Source organism: Microcaecilia unicolor, chromosome 6, assembly GCF_901765095.1.
Source record: "Microcaecilia unicolor chromosome 6, aMicUni1.1, whole genome shotgun sequence".
Taxonomy (NCBI): domain Eukaryota; kingdom Metazoa; phylum Chordata; class Amphibia; order Gymnophiona; family Siphonopidae; genus Microcaecilia; species Microcaecilia unicolor.
The window spans coordinates 118,846,651-118,861,996 of record NC_044036.1 but is presented as its reverse complement, the minus strand read 5'-3'; the positions used below and the strand labels follow the sequence as shown (position 1 = coordinate 118,861,996).

The following is a 15,346-nucleotide window of genomic DNA, read 5'->3' as shown; positions in this document are numbered from 1 at the left end:
GATCACTTCCGTTCAGTCTTGCCACTGCTCCACGTACGTTCACCAAGGTCATAGTAGTGGTTGCAGCAGCTCTCCGAAAAGGAGGGAATCTTGGTGCACCCTTATCTAGACGATTGGTTGATTCGAGCAAAGTCATACCAGGAGAGTCTACAGGTCACGGATCAAGTGGTGCAGTTCCTGCAGTCCCTCGGTTGGTTAGTCAATGCAGCCAAAAGTTGTCCAGTCCCTTCCTAAACCCTGTAGTACTTAGGGGTGGTGTTTAACACAGCGCAGGGCCGGATTTTTCTTCCTCAGACTAGAATTCGCAAGCTACAAGATTAGATTCAGGCCTTATTGAACAGCCATGTTACCTGCGCTGGGGATTATCTGCAGGTTTTGGGCTCGATGGCAGTGGCAATAGAGGCGGTGCCTTGGGCCAGAGCTCATATGAGACCTCTCCAGTCTTCCCTCTGTCCCGGTGGTCTCCTCAGACAGATTCGTTGCAGGTGAGGTTACCTCTACGGGTTATGGAGCCCAGCAGTTTGTTTTGGTGGCTGAGGACATCCAATTTGTCCATGGGCATGCTGCTGGGTACGCCCCAGTGGACGATTATAACTACAGATGCCAGTCTCAAGGGCTGGGGTGCTCACTGCCTCAGTTTGTTCAAGGCCTCTGGTCTCCAGAGGAGGTGTCCTTATCGATCAGTCTCTTGGAAACCAGGGTGATTTGTCTAGCTCTACAGGCATTTTCTTCCCTGATAAAAGGCAGGTTGATCCGCATTCTTTCAGACAATGCGATGGCGGTAGCATATGTCGGTCGACAGGGAGGAGCAAGGAGCCAGTGGTTACATCTGGAGGCGTCAAGACTCATATCATGGGCGGAAGCACATCTGACTGCTCTCTCGACACCTCAAGTAGCAGGCATAGAAGACATTCAGGCAGATTTTCTCAGTCATCACACTCTAGACCAAAGGCATTTCAAGCAATAGTGGACCAGTGTGGGTTGCCAATCATAGACCTCTTATCCACTTATCTCAACGCCAAAGTACATCACTTTTTTAGTCACGGGAAGGATCCGCGAGCGGACAGAGTGGGTGCCCTACTGCAGCCGTGGCCGGCGGATCTCCTGTATGTGTTTTTCCTCTGTGGCCTCTACTTGGAAGGCTTATCCATCGAATCGAGGCGCATGGAGGATTGGTGATACTGGTAGCTCCGGATTGGCCTCGGAGACCGTGGTACGCAGATCTGATGCACCTTCGAGTCACTCCCTCCCCTCCATCTTCTGGAGGATCCCAGCCTTCTTGTTCAGGGGCTGATTCTTCATCCACACCCAGCTCGGTTACGGCCTGGCTCTTCAGCGGGCGCGGTTGACGTAGAGCAGCTACTCTTCGAAAGTCATTTCCACCGTGCTTCGTTCTCGTCGGTCAACGTCTCTGAATTACATTAGGATTTGTTGAATTTTTGAGGCATGGTTAGCGGATTAGAACATTTCTCCTTTGAGGGCCTCACTTCCAGAGTTGTTAGACTTTTTGCAGCATGATTTTGATAAGGGCTTCACTCTTGCTTCCCTAAAAGTCCAAGTCGCGGCTTTGTCTTGCTTTCGGGAACGCATTCATGGCAGGTCCTTAGCTAGCCTTTCAGGTGTTTCTCGGTTTTTAAAGGGGGTAAGCCTCCTGCGGCCTCTTCTCGTTAGTTTTTTCCAGCTTGGGATCTTAATATGGTTCTGTCAGTTTTTGCCAGGTCTCCCGTTGAGCTTTTATCATCTTGCTCACTTAAGGACTTGACGCTCAAGACTGTGTTTTTGGTAGCGATTGCCTCGACGAGACGTGTGTCGGAGTTACAGGCTCGCTCTTGTAGGTCACCGTGCTTGGAGTTTTCTAAGGAATGTGTGGTGTTACATCCTGTTCCATCCTAAGGTCGTTTCCCATTTTCAAGTTTCTCAGTTGATGGTGTTACCTGTCTTAGGTTCTCCCTCAGGATTGGAAGACCAGGTCAGGCTCTGGACTCTTGATGTCAAGAGAGCTCTTATGCACTATTTAAAGGTTTCGGAAGAATTCAGGCATTTGGACTTGTCTTTTTCTTCTTATCGGAGGATCTCGTAAGGGGCTAGCAGCTTCTAAACCAACATTATGAAGGTGGCTGAAGGAAATGATAGGGTCTGCTTACCTTCTCTCCGGCAAGCAGGTTCCAGATGGAATCAAGGCCCATTCTATGAGGGGACAGGCAGCCTCTTGGGCGGAATGGTTCTTGGTACTGCCTTTGGACATTTGTAAGGAGGCGACGTGGTCCTCTTTGCATTCGTTCTCGAAACATTACAGATTGGACGTACAATGTCACAATGTGGTTTTTGGGACACGGGTTCTCACGGCAGGATTGCTGGGGTCCCTCCCTTGAAAGCACTGCTTTACTTCCCATTAGTCAGTTCCTGGACCGGTCCGGAGGGACGCTAAGGAAGGAGAAGCTATATCTTGCCTGCTAATTTGCATTCCTTTAGTCCATCCAGACCAGTCCAGACCCCGCCCACTTCATTGTAAATAGTCTGGAAGAATGTGTTCTCTTGGTTGTGCTGCTGCTTATGGTTTGATTGCTGTTTCAAGCTGCTTTGTCATTTTCGGTTTTACAAAAAAAAAAAAAAAAACAGAAAAAATCATACAGTCAGTCTTACTGACTTTTCTTTGGCTTACCGGCATGGTGTTGTCGATATCTTGCCTTCTACCTCATACTTTTTATAGATCGGCTGCTCAGATACCCGGTGGCACAGAAGGGGTTTCTTTCTTTCTTGCTTCTTCTCCTGCTTTACTTATATACTGAGGCTAGGGCTAGATGGCCAGGGCTCTTATTGGCTCTCTACATTCAGATTTCTCAGTCTCCACCTGCGGGACGAACTGCATAACCCATCAGTCAGTTCCTGGACCGGTTCAGGGGGACTAAAGGAAAGCAAATTAGCAGGTAAGATCTAATTTGTCCTTTTCTCTTATCAGAGGATAAGCCAATCTTCTCTAGACAAGACAGCAGTTGCAGCGAACAAGAAAGTTCTCCATCGGTAGTATCCGAGGAAGTGGCAATGGCTTCACCAACAGCAGTGCCAGCTTCAGTGGCAACAGCGTCGCTTCTAGCCCATGAAAATGAGCCAGATTCAGGAGCTCAACCACGCCCTGCTGTTTCATCGGGGTATTCCAAACAGTTTCAGAAATCCCTTCCCCCCAGATTCCAGAGACAGGTAAGCAAGAGTAGCTGAAAGGTTTCAGGACAATAATTAAGAGGCTTTGGGTATGCTTTCAAAGAGAAAAGTTTGTTAGCTAATCAAATTCCTTAAATCTGCATCTTTCTTAAGCACATACCTAGACAACCATCAGCATGAACAATGGGAGATTGTTGGTGGTGGATGGTGCTATCTTAGACAATTCTGGTTGGGATATTCATAGTGCTGTACAAAAAACCTATTGTGGCACTAATAGGCTTTTGAGTGGCAGAGCTAAAGGCTTTTTATAAAAATTAAAAAAAAAACTTTGGAAACAAAATGAATTGTCAGGGTGGCAAAGAAATGTTTAGAAAAGTTTCTCCGAGGACAAGCAGGCTGCTTGTTCTCACTGATGGGTGACGTCCACGGCAGCCCCTCCATCGGAAACTTCTCTAGCAAAGTCCTTTGCTAGTCCTCGCGCGCACCGCGCATGCGCGGCTGTCTTCCCGCCCGAAACCGGCTCGAGCCGGCCAGTCTTCTTTTGTCCGCACTCGGTACGGTCGTGTTTTCGCCGTGTCGAGCCCCGGAAAGTCGACCTCGCGCGTCCAATTTATTTTGACGTGTTTTTCTTCGGAAAAGTTCTTTCAGGTGTCGGGAAGTGCTCCGGAAACCCTCTCCCGGGTTTCATGTTAATCCTCCCCGTACTTCCAGCTTTTTGCCCCGATAAGTTTTCTTTCGTCGTCGGGGTAGGCCTCTTTTCGGCCTCGGTCGAGATTTTCTCCCTTACAAATTTTTTGGTGCTCTTTTTCCGTCATTTCGGACTTTGATTTCGCCGGCGCGATTTTTCCGCCCATGACATCGAAGCCTTCCAGCGGCTTCAAGAAGTGCACCCAGTGCGCCCGGGTTATCTCGCTCACTGATCGACACTCGTCGTGTCTTCAGTGTCTGGGGGCCGAGCACCGCCCTCAGAACTGCAGTCTGTGTTCCCTGCTTCAAAGGCGGACTCAGGTAGCGAGACTAGCCCAGTGGAACGTGTTGTTCTCGGGCTCTTCGTCGGCATCGGCACCGGGATCTTCGAGTGCATCGACGTCGTCAGCGTCCAGACCATCTTCCTCGGCCGCCCCTGCATCGAGTGTATCGAGGCATCGGGCCTCTGCATCGGTGCCGAGACATCGGATAGCTGCATCGACGTCGGTGGTACCGGGACCTCGTCTGCTGATGTCGTCGGACGGTGGTGCATCGTCAGGAGTGCAGGTGAGGGCTGTCCATTCCCCTGCTGGTGGCGGTGAGCCTTCGGGTGGGTCTCCTCCTACCCTGAGGGCTCCTGCGGTACAGCCCCCCCGAGACCGACCTCCTTCGGCCTCGGCCCCGAGGAAGCAACGGCTGGATTCTACGTCCTCGTCGGTGCCGGGGAGCTCCGGTGACATGCTTCGGAAGAAATCGAAGAAGCATCGACACCGGTCGCCTCCCCGCGTCGGCACCGAGAGCTCTGGGTCGCCGAGGGAGTCAACACCCAGCAGGCATCGGCACCGAGAGGACCGCTCACCCTCTGTTCAAGAGGTGTCGATGCGCTCCACTCTGGACAGCCCAGAACAGCCTCCTCGCCCGGAACAGGTTCTGACGTCGACGCCTGCATCGACCTCTTTGCCTTTCTCTGCAGCCGCTCTGGACGAGAGCCTCCGGGCCGTTCTCACAGAGATCCTGGGAGAGCTGTTGCGCCCTACCCCTCCGGTACCGGCGGTGCTTGCGCCTCCGGTACCGTCGAGCGTGGCGCCGGCTGGCCCATTGCCCGGGGTGAGGTCCCCGACGTCGGTACCGCGTGCGGTGCCGACTGCGGCCACCTCCCAGGAGGGCTCCCCGACTACGTCGGTGGAGGGAGCTTCGCCAATGCGGGCCAGGGAGTCTACCTCTCGACGCCCCCATCGTGGACGTGGTTCCACTGAGTCGAGCCGGGCGAGGTTGCAGACACAGGTTCGTGAACTTGTGTCTGACACCGAGGGTGAGGCCTCGTGGGGAGAAGAAGAAGACCCCAGATATTTCTCTGACGAGGAGTTTGAGGGTCTTCCTTCTGATCCCACTCCCTCTCCTGAAAGACAGCTTTCTCCTCCTGAGAGTCTGTCTTTCGCCTCCTTTGTCCGGGAGATGTCTACGGCCATCCCCTTCCCGGTGGTTGTGGAGGACGAGCCCAGGGCTGAAATGTTTGAGCTCCTGGACTATCCTTCTCCACCTAAGGAAGCGTCCACTGTTCCCTTGCACCATGTCCTAAAAAAGACATTGCTTGCGAACTGGACAAAACCTCTAACTAATCCCCACATCCCCAAGAAGATCGAGTCCCAGTACCGGATCCATGGGGACCCAGAGCTGATGCGCACCCAGTTGCCTCATGATTCTGCAGTTGTGGATCTGGCCCTAAAGAAGGTTAAGAGTTCTAGAGAGCATGCTTCGGCGCCCCCGGGCAAGGACTCTAGAACCTTAGACTCCTTTGGGAGGAAGGCCTACCATTCTTCTATGCTCGTGGCCAAAATCCAGTCTTACCAGCTCTACACGAGCATACACATGCGGAATAATGTGCGGCAGTTGGCGGGCTTGGTTGATGCTCTCCCCCCCGAGCAGGCCAAGCCTTTTCAGGAGGTGGTCAGGCAGCTGAAGGCGTGCAGAAAATTCCTGGCCAGAGGGGTGTATGACACCTTTGATGTTGCGTCCAGGGCCGCTGCTCAAGGTGTGGTGATGCGCAGGCTGTCATGGCTGCGTGCCGCCGACCTGGAGAATAGACTCCAGCAGCGGATTGCGGACTCGCCTTGCTGTGCGGACAACATTTTTGGAGAGAAAGTCGAACAGGTGGTAGAGTCTCTCCACCAGCGGGACACCGCATTTGACAAGTTCTCCCGCCGGCAGCCTTCAGCTTCTACCTCTACAGGTAGACGATTTTTCGGGGGAAGGAAGACTGTTCCCTATACTTCTGGTAAGCGTAGGTACAATCCTCCTTCCCGACAGCCTGCGGCCCAGGCTAAGCCCCAGCGCGCTCGCTCTCGTCAGCAGCGTGCGCCTCAGCAAGGCCCCGCGGCTCCCCAGCAAAAGCAAGGGGCGAGCTTTTGACTGGCTCCAGCAGAGCATAGCCGCAGTACAAGTATCAGTGCCGGGCGACCTACCAGTCGGGGGGAGGTTAAAAGCTTTTCACCAAAAGCCTCTCATAATCTCCGACCAGTGGGTTTTGCAAATAGTCCGGCAAGGATACACCCTCAATTTGACTGCAAAACCTCCAAATTGCCCACCGGGAGCTCAGTCGTACAGCTTCCAGCACAAGCAGGTACTTGCAGAGGAACTCTCCGCCCTTCTCAGCGCCAATGCGGTCGAGCCCGTGCCATCCGGGCAAGAAGGGCTGGGATTCTATTCCAGGTACTTCCTTGTGGAAAAGAAAACAGGGGGGATGCGTCCCATCCTAGACCTAAGGGCCCTGAACAAATATCTCGTAAAAGAAAAGTTCAGGATGCTTTCCCTGGGCACCCTTCTCCCCATGATTCAGCAAAACGATTGGCTATGCTCTCTGGACTTGAAGGATGCCTACACTCACATCCCGATACTGCCAGCTCACAGACAGTATCTGCGATTTCAGTTGGGCACACGCCACTTCCAGTACTGTGTGCTACCCTTTGGGCTCGCCTCTGCGCCCAGGGTGTTCACAAAGTGCCTAGCTGTGGTAGCAGCGGCACTTCGCAGGCTGGGGGTGCATGTGTTTCCCATATCTCGACGATTGGCTGGTGAAGAACACATCCGAGGCAGGAGCCCTGCAGTCCATGCAGATGACTATTCGCCTCCTGGAGCTACTGGGGTTTGTGATAAATTACCCAAAGTCCCATCTTCTACCAGTGCAGAAACTCGAATTCATAGGAGCTCTGCTGGATTCTCGGACGGCTCGTGCCTATCTCCCAGAGACGAGAGCCAACAACTTGTTGTCCCTCGTCTCGCGGGTGCGAGCGTCCCAGCAGATCACAGCTCGGCAGATGTTGAGATTCCTGGGCCACATGGCCTCCACAGTTCATGTGACTCCCATGGCCCGTCTTCACATGAGATCTGCTCAATGGACCCTAGCCTCCCAGTGGTATCAGGCCGCTGGGGGTCTAGAAGACGTGATCCACCTGTCCACGAGTTTTCTCGAATCCCTGTATTGGTGGACAATCTGGTCCAATTTGACTCTGGGACGTCCTTTCCAAATTCCTCAGCCACAAAAAGTGCTGACCACGGATGCGTCTCTCCTGGGATGGGGAGCTCATGTCGATGGGCTTCACACCCAAGGAAGCTGTCCCTCCAGGAACGCGATCTACAGATCAATCTCCTGGAGTTGCGAGCGATCTGGAATGCTCTGAAGGCTTTCAGAGATCGGCTGTCCCATCAAATTATCCAAATTCAGACAGACAACCAGGTTGCCATGTACTATGTCAACAAGCAGGGGGCACCGGATCTCGCCCCCTGTGTCAGGAAGCCGTCAGCATGTGGCTCTGGGCTCGCCGTCAAGGCATGGTGCTCCAAGCCACATATCTGGCAGGCGTAAACAACAGTCTGGCCGACAGGTTGAGCAGGATTATGCAACCTCACGAGTGGTCGCTCAACTCCAGAGTGGTGCGCCAGACCTTCCAAGCGTGGGGCACCCCCTTGGTGGATCTCTTCGCATCTCGAGTGAACCACAAAGTCCCTCAGTTCTGTTCCAGGCTTCAGGCCCCCGGCAGACTGGCATTGGATGCCTTCCTCCTGGATTGGGGGGAGGGCCTGCTGTATGCTTATCCTCCCATTCCTCTGGTGGGGAAGACTTTGTTGAAACTCAAGCAAGACCGAGGCACCATGATCCTGATTGCTTCTTCTTGGCCGCGTCAGATATGGTTCCCTCTTCTTCTGGAGTTGTCCTCCGAAGAACCGTGGAGATTGGAGTGTTTTCCGACCCTCATCACACAGGACGAAGGGGCGCTTCTGCATCCCAGCCTCCGGTCCCTGGCTCTCACGGCCTGGATGTTGAGAGCGTAGACTTTGCCTCTTTGGGTCTGTCAGAGGGTGTCTCCCGCATCTTGCTTGCTTCCAGGAAAGATTCCACTAAGAGGAGTTACTTCTTCCAATGGAGGAGGTTTGCCGTCTGGTGTGACAGCAAGGCCCTAGATCCTCGCTCTTGTCCTACACAGACCCTGCTTGAATACCTTCTGCACTTGTCTGAGTCTGGTCTCAAGACCAACTCTGTAAGGGTTCACCTTAGTGCGATTAGTGCATACCATTACCGTGTGGAAGGTAAGCCAATCTCAGGACAGCCTTTAGTTGTTCGCTTCATGAGAGGTTTGCTTTTGTCAAAGCCCCCTGTCAAGCCTCCTACAGTGTCATGGGATCTCAATGTCGTTCTCACCCAGCTGATGAAACCTCCTTTTGAGCCACTGAATTCCTGCCATCTGAAGTACTTGACCTGGAAGGTCATTTTCTTGGTGGCAGTTACTTCAGCTCGTAGAGTCAGTGAGCTTCAGGCCCTGGTAGCCCAGGCCCCTTACACCAAATTTCATCATAACAGAGTAGTCCTCCGCACTCACCCTAAGTTTCTGCCGAAGGTTGTGTCGGAGTTCCATCTGAACCAGTCAATTGTCTTGCCAACATTCTTTCCCCGTCCTCATTCCTGCCCTGCTGAACGTCAGCTGCACACATTGGACTGCAAGAGAGCATTGGCCTTCTATCTGGAGCGGACACAGCCCCACAGACAGTCCGCCCAATTGTTTGTTTCTTTTGATCCCAACAAGAGGGGAGTGGCTGTAGGGAAACGCACCATATCCAATTGGCTAGCAGATTGCATTTCCTTCACTTACGCCCAGGCTGGGCTGGCTCTTGAGGGTCATGTCACGGCTCATAATGTTAGAGCCATGGCTGCGTCGGTAGCCCACTTGAAGTCAGCCACCATGGAGGAAATTTGCAAAGCTGCGACGTGGTCATCTGTCCACACATTCACATCTCATTACTGCCTGCAGCAGGATACCCGACGCGACAGTCGGTTCGGGCAGTCAGTTCTTCAGAACCTGTTTGGGCTTTAGGATCCAACTCCACCCCCCGAGGGCCCTGTTTGTTCTGTTCCAGGCTGCACTCTCAGTTAGTTGGTAAATTTTTTAGGTCAATCTCAGTTATGTCCTCGCCGTTGCGAGGCCCAATTGACCATGGTTGTTGTTTTGAGTGAGCCTGGGGGCTAGGGATACCCCATCAGTGAGAACAAGCAGCCTGCTTGTCCTCGGAGAAAGCGAATGCTACATACCTGTAGAAGGTATTCTCCGAGGACAGCAGGCTGATTGTTCTCACAAACCCGCCCGCCTCCCCTTTGGAGTTGTGTCTTCCCTTGAAGTGTATTGTCTTGCTACATACTGGACTGGCCGGCTCGAGCCGGTTTCGGGCGGGAAGACGGCCGCGCGAGGACTAGCAAAGGACTTTGCTAGAGAAGTTTCCGATTGGAGGGGCTGCCGTGGACGTCACCCATCAGTGAGAACAATCAGCCTGCTGTCCTCGGAGAATACCTTCTACAGGTATGTAGCATTCGCTTCACTGTCCTTGAAATGTGACGTATTGCAGATATAATGTTCTTGCTTATTAGGGCAGTATAGGTGGAGTATGGTGGTGCATTACTCAGTTTTGCAAAACTCCTCATAGAAAAGTTTACATTTTTAAATCCCATAGAAATCCTCTTTTAGAAACGGACAGTACCCCTACAGCTAATTAGATCTAAGGGCTTAAAAACACTTTCCTTGAAATGTGATTTACTGCAGATCGTGTTCTTGCTTAGCAGGGCAGTATAGCTGCCATGGCATGTGCAAAACTAACATGTTTTGTGATATTGCCCCTAAGTCTAACTCAGTCAATCATAGAGGTCTAAAAGACAAAGCTACTAACAAAAACATAGCGATCACAATTGTATTGTTCTTGACTACTTTTGCCTCTATTTTGTTTTAAATGATGATTGTTTTTATGTGCCTCAAACATTTTTTTAGATAAGTGTTTGTGTGCCAGCTTTCGTTCATTAGTTGCATTTCGGTTATATGGAATTTGTCCTTTTACCACATAAACAGCTTCTACTATTTGTGTTCATCTGTTATAAACACTACCTTTGACTTCTGGTCCTGTACTGAATCCAGCATAAGATTTTGACATTTGTGACGAAACAGTGGGTTTCCAAGCCTGAAAACGGTATTATTTCATGGTGTATTTCTCCTAATTGGCCAGCAGATGGCGACTGTTTTTAAACTTTAAAGCTGTTGCATAAAGACTCTTTTCCAGATTAAGTTTATAGAAAAGCAGTCAGCAGTACTATTGGGCAGCTACTTTCAAAATTGATGCCCTGGGCTCTGATTGACCCTGGATTTCAAAATCTAACTGGAAGGTACTTACTGAGGCCCTGTGAGCAGTTATATTTCCTGAACTCTCCAGGTACTACCCAGATAGTAAACAAATGTTTAGATAGTTTTATAATTGATCCATATTCAGTTACCTGTTATTGTCTGCTGAGTTCACCTTTTTCTGTTCAAGTTCTGTGACAATAAACCTTTTTTAGTTTATTGGTTCTGCTGTCCTGGACTGACTAAGAATCCTGGTTTGTGTTTTAGGGTCTGTGGGTGGGGTTTTTTTTTTTTTTTTTGATCTGTGGGACCCCTGGAGTGTGGTCCTAGTGTCCTAGAGATCACCAGAAAATAACTTTGAGAGTGGGAGACTTGCCCAGAAGTAAATGGAACCCAGTCGATGGGAGCAGGGTGCTAGTATAGAGCACATGCTCAGATGCAGGCGGGCCTGAGCAGTGCTGGGGACAGACCCTGCAGGTGGCCACAAGGTTAACCCCAGGTGGGTGCTAGTTGTTTCATGACAACATTAACTCATAAAGTCGTATTTTTGGGGCACTTAGACTTACAGGGTTTTGTGGGTTACTATGTAAGGGGTCCTTATACCAAGATGTGGTAAAAAGGGCCCTGCGCCAGCGGAGGTTGCTGTTTTGATTGTGCGCTGTGGCCTTTTTACCGCAGTGGGTAAAAGTGCCTGAAAATAGGCATGGCCATGTGGGTAAGATTGCTCTTACCAAATGGCCATGCGAGGGAAGCACTTACCGCCACTCATTGAGGTGGCAGTAACCGGGGTAGCGAGTGACGCTGCCCGATTACCACTGGGTTACTGCTGTGCTAGAAAATCGTATTCTCTTTTCCGTAGTGTGGCAAATGGCGCACGCTGAGGCTGGAACTACCACCGGCACCCACGTTGGGCTGGCGATAGTTCCAGGTTAGTGTGCATTGGGTTACCGCTGCTTTGTAAAAGGGCTGCTAAGTTTATGTAAGTCTTAGTGCTTTGAAACTAAGCCCCATAGAGTCCTCCACATAGGAATCTCTGCCTACCTCTCCTCACTTATTGTCCCTTACAGGCCTTCACAAACTCTGTGCTCATCCTCTGGTAACCGTTTGTTCCTTCTATTCCCTGTTTTAGACTTGAATCCACACGTCACTCTGCTTCTTCTTTGTTACTCTTAGAACTCTCTCCCTTCAAACTTAGAGCTGAACCATCCTATTTTAAATCAAGTCCTCCCTAAAAACACACCTCTCTTCTTAGCATACGGCGGTGTCTTGGGAGTAGGGAGCCTGAGTGTTCAGCAGAATAACTTTTCTATTATTTGTTTCCCTCTCTCTTTCTTGCCCCTTCCTCCTCTTCTTCCTTTTCAGCTTTTCCATCTGCACGTTATAGTTCTTTCCTTTTTCCTCATTTGTGTTTCTTTTTGTAAACAGCTTTGAGTCACATTTGAAAGGCGGTATATCAAGTTTAAAATGAACATAGACATATATTCCTTCGTGCGGACTGTTTGTTTTCAAATACTTTTTAAACAGTTTTTATCATCATTCTTACTGAGAAGCTGCAGCAGTAACGTTCTGTGCTTTCTAGTATTTTACTACTTTTTACTTCCAGTAAGATTTGGTGCTCATCTTTGGCCTTCTGTGTATGTTAGTAGCTTTTGTCTTTTGGACCACTGTTGATTGACATCTCTATCTCTATAAGCCCTGTGAGGCTGTCTGCGTTTCTTAATTTTTTGGCACGGTACTTAGTCTGGTGTATTTTTTTGTGAATTGAGGTGGTTGTGTTTTTATTTTTATAAGTTCATGGTTTCTGTTTGACATATGTGAACTGTTTTTTTGACTCGATAGTGTTTCTGTAATCATTCTTGTGAGTTTTTCTATTGGTCAGTGTAATCATTGACTGTTTTTATTGATCTTTCATATTCAGATGATATGTGTTAGAGGTCATATAGTTTGGATTGTCTTTTATAGTACTATATTTTTATTCGCATGACCATGTTACTGTACAGTATGGTTTTATAGATTATTGATCTGTATATGACCAGTGAGAGACATAATTAGTTGCTGTATTTCTCCGAGGAGAAGCAGGCTGCTTGTTCTCACATGTGGATCGACGTCCACGTCGGCCCGGAATCGGCAGTTTTGCAAGCAAAAAATGAAAGTTTGCCACAGCATTCTGGTGCGCATGCGCGGACGACTTCCCGTCCGTCACGCGAGCGTTCCCGCTCAGTTGTTTTTTTCTCCACGATGAGGTGCTCTTGAGCAAGGATTTGAAGATGGGTAGGGAGGGGTTTTGGCGTAAGGGCTCAGGAAGTTTATTCCAAGCATAGGGTGAGGCGAGGCAGAAAGGGCGGAGCCTGGAGTTGGCAGTGGTGGAGAAGGGTACTGAGAGGAGGGATTTGTCCTGTGAGTGGAGGTTTCGGGTGGGAACGTAAGGGGAGATGAGGGTAGCGAGGTAATGAGGGGCTGCAGACTGAGTGCATTTGTAGGTAAGAAGGAGAAGCTTAAACTGTATGCGGTATCTGATCGGAAGCCAGTGAAGTGACCTGAGGAGAGGGGTGATATGAGCATATCGGTCCAGGCGGGAATATAAGATGTGCAGCAGAGAGAATTGCATTGGTTGTCACAATGGAGGATCCCTCCCCCTTTAGTCTCACGGCCAGGCCCTTGAAAGGGTGAGGTTGAGAAGAAAAGGGTATCCGGATGCGGTTTTCGCTACGATTCTGTAGGCTCGGAAAAGATCCACCTCGATAGCTTATGCTAGGGTGTGACGTACCTTAGATTCGTGGTGTGCGAGTTTGGGATTGTCAGCAGATTCGTCTTCAGTATCGGTTATCGTGTTTCTTCAGGAGGCTGTACAAAAATCACTCTCGTTGAATTCTCTTAAGGCACAGGTTGCAGCTCTGGCATGTTTTAGAGGCCGGCTTCAGGGGGCGTCCATCGCCTCCCACCCGGATATGGTTCGCTTCTTGAGGGGGGGGTAAATGGTTTGCGCCCTCCTCATGTGCTAGTTCTGCCATCCTGGAACCTTAATCTAGTTCTCAAAGTGCTTCAGCATCCTCCTTTCGAACCCTTATCGTGGATTACGATTAAGGATCTCACCTTGAAGGTGATTTTCCTAGTAGCCATTACTTCCGCTCGGAGAATTTCAGAGTTGCAGGCCTTTTCTTTCAGAGACCCCTTCCTGCGTTTTACAGAGGCGGGGATATCGATTAGGACAGTTCCTTCGTTTTTGCCCAAGGTGGTTTCTCTTTTCCACTTGGGGCAGTCCCTGCATTTGCCAGCCTTCCGCCGGGAAAATTACCGTGAGCAATTCCGGGATCTTCACTGCCTTGACGGGAGACGGACTCTTCTCAGGTATTTGGAGGTGACGAATGAATTTCGTCTTTCTGACCATCTCTTCGTCCTTTTTGGAGGCAATAAGAAGGGTCATGTGGCGTCCAAGGACACCATAGACCGTTGGTTGCAGGAGGCCTTCTCTTCGGCATACGTGGCATTGGGCAAGCAAGCCCCTTTGCAAGTTCATGCTCATTCTACGCGAGCTCAAGCTTCCTCCTATGCAGATCCTGTTTCTTTCTCTGGAAGATATCTACAGGGCAGCTGCATGGGCTTCGGTCCATACATTCACTCGTCATTATCGGGTGGATGTGGAGGAGTGGCCTAGTGGTTAGAGTGGTGGACTTTGGTTCTGGGGAACTGGGTTCGATTCCCATTGCAGGCACAGGCAGCTCCTTGTGACTCTGGGCAAGTCACTTAACGCTCCATTGCCCCAGGTACAAATAAGTACCTGTATATAATATGTAAGCCGCATTGAACCTGCTATGAGTGGGAAAGCGCGGGGTACAAATGTAAGAAAAGAAAAGAAAGATGCAGTATTTCGCTCGTCAGTGATTTCTGCTGGGTTGGGGGTGTCCCGCCCTACTTGAGGATTGCTCAATCAAGTCTCTGGATTGATCTGTGGGACGCCATGGAAGGAAAAATTAATTCTTACCTGATAGTTTTCTTTCCATTAGTCCCAACAGATCAATCCAGAGGACACCCCTGGGTTTACTGTCTGCGGTTTTGTTGCGGTTGGTTAGGGGTTTTTTTCGGGTTCCATTGTTCTGAATGTTACTTTGTTTGATTAAAAAATAAAATAAATAAATATAGAAGTGGTGGAAGTCTGTTGGGCAATTGGTCTGACAATGTCAGGAGAGTTTTCTATTTTTTTCCCATTCCACTGCTTTGGTATCGTTCAGTCTGAGGTTCAGCTGGCTGCACAGGTCCACATATAGAAAACCTCTATCGCCACCTGCTGGTAGAGGGACACAACCCACAAGTCTCTGGATCTGTTGGGACTAATGGAAAGAAAATTAACAGGTAAGAATTAATTTTTTCATAGAAGCACGAGAAGAAACTTGTTAACGCAAATCCTAATAAATAAAATATTATAACGTATATATTAGAAACAGCAAATAGATCTCTTGATATAATAACAAAAAAGATGTAGAACTAAAAGGAAAAATAATTATGAGTTAAGACACAGTTTATTTCTTCCCTAGCACCCTTACCAGACCACTCCAGGAGCTATGGGTTGTAGCAAAGTAATCTTCAAGAAGGATGGTACTCTGAAATCCCTTCCCTAAGCACTTTGGCTCCAAAAACAGATTTCTTTCATGCCCCAACATGAAACCTGTATTGTTTTTTAAAAGTATGAAAGGACAATGGTGGTTATTTTTTTTCTACAAATGTCAACAGGAGCCGCCACCTGTGACTCCTCCTAAGAAGTTGAGACCACTGTAGTGACATGAACTGTTAACCTTAGCAGGGGCTTCTTTCCCTTCAGAGTATATGCTGAGGAAATCATTTCTTTTAGC

At 49.6% G+C, this 15,346-nt stretch overlaps 1 protein-coding gene across 1 annotated transcript in view; it reads left to right on the top strand.

Annotated features, from left to right (window-relative positions):
- PRRC2C (proline rich coiled-coil 2C) overlaps positions 1–15,346 on the top strand; it is a 458,438-nt gene that overhangs the window by 143,492 nt on the left and 299,600 nt on the right. Inside the window, 1 exon segment of the mRNA XM_030208285.1 lies at positions 2,960–3,198. Within this exon segment, the coding sequence (XP_030064145.1) occupies positions 2,960–3,198 (239 nt within the window).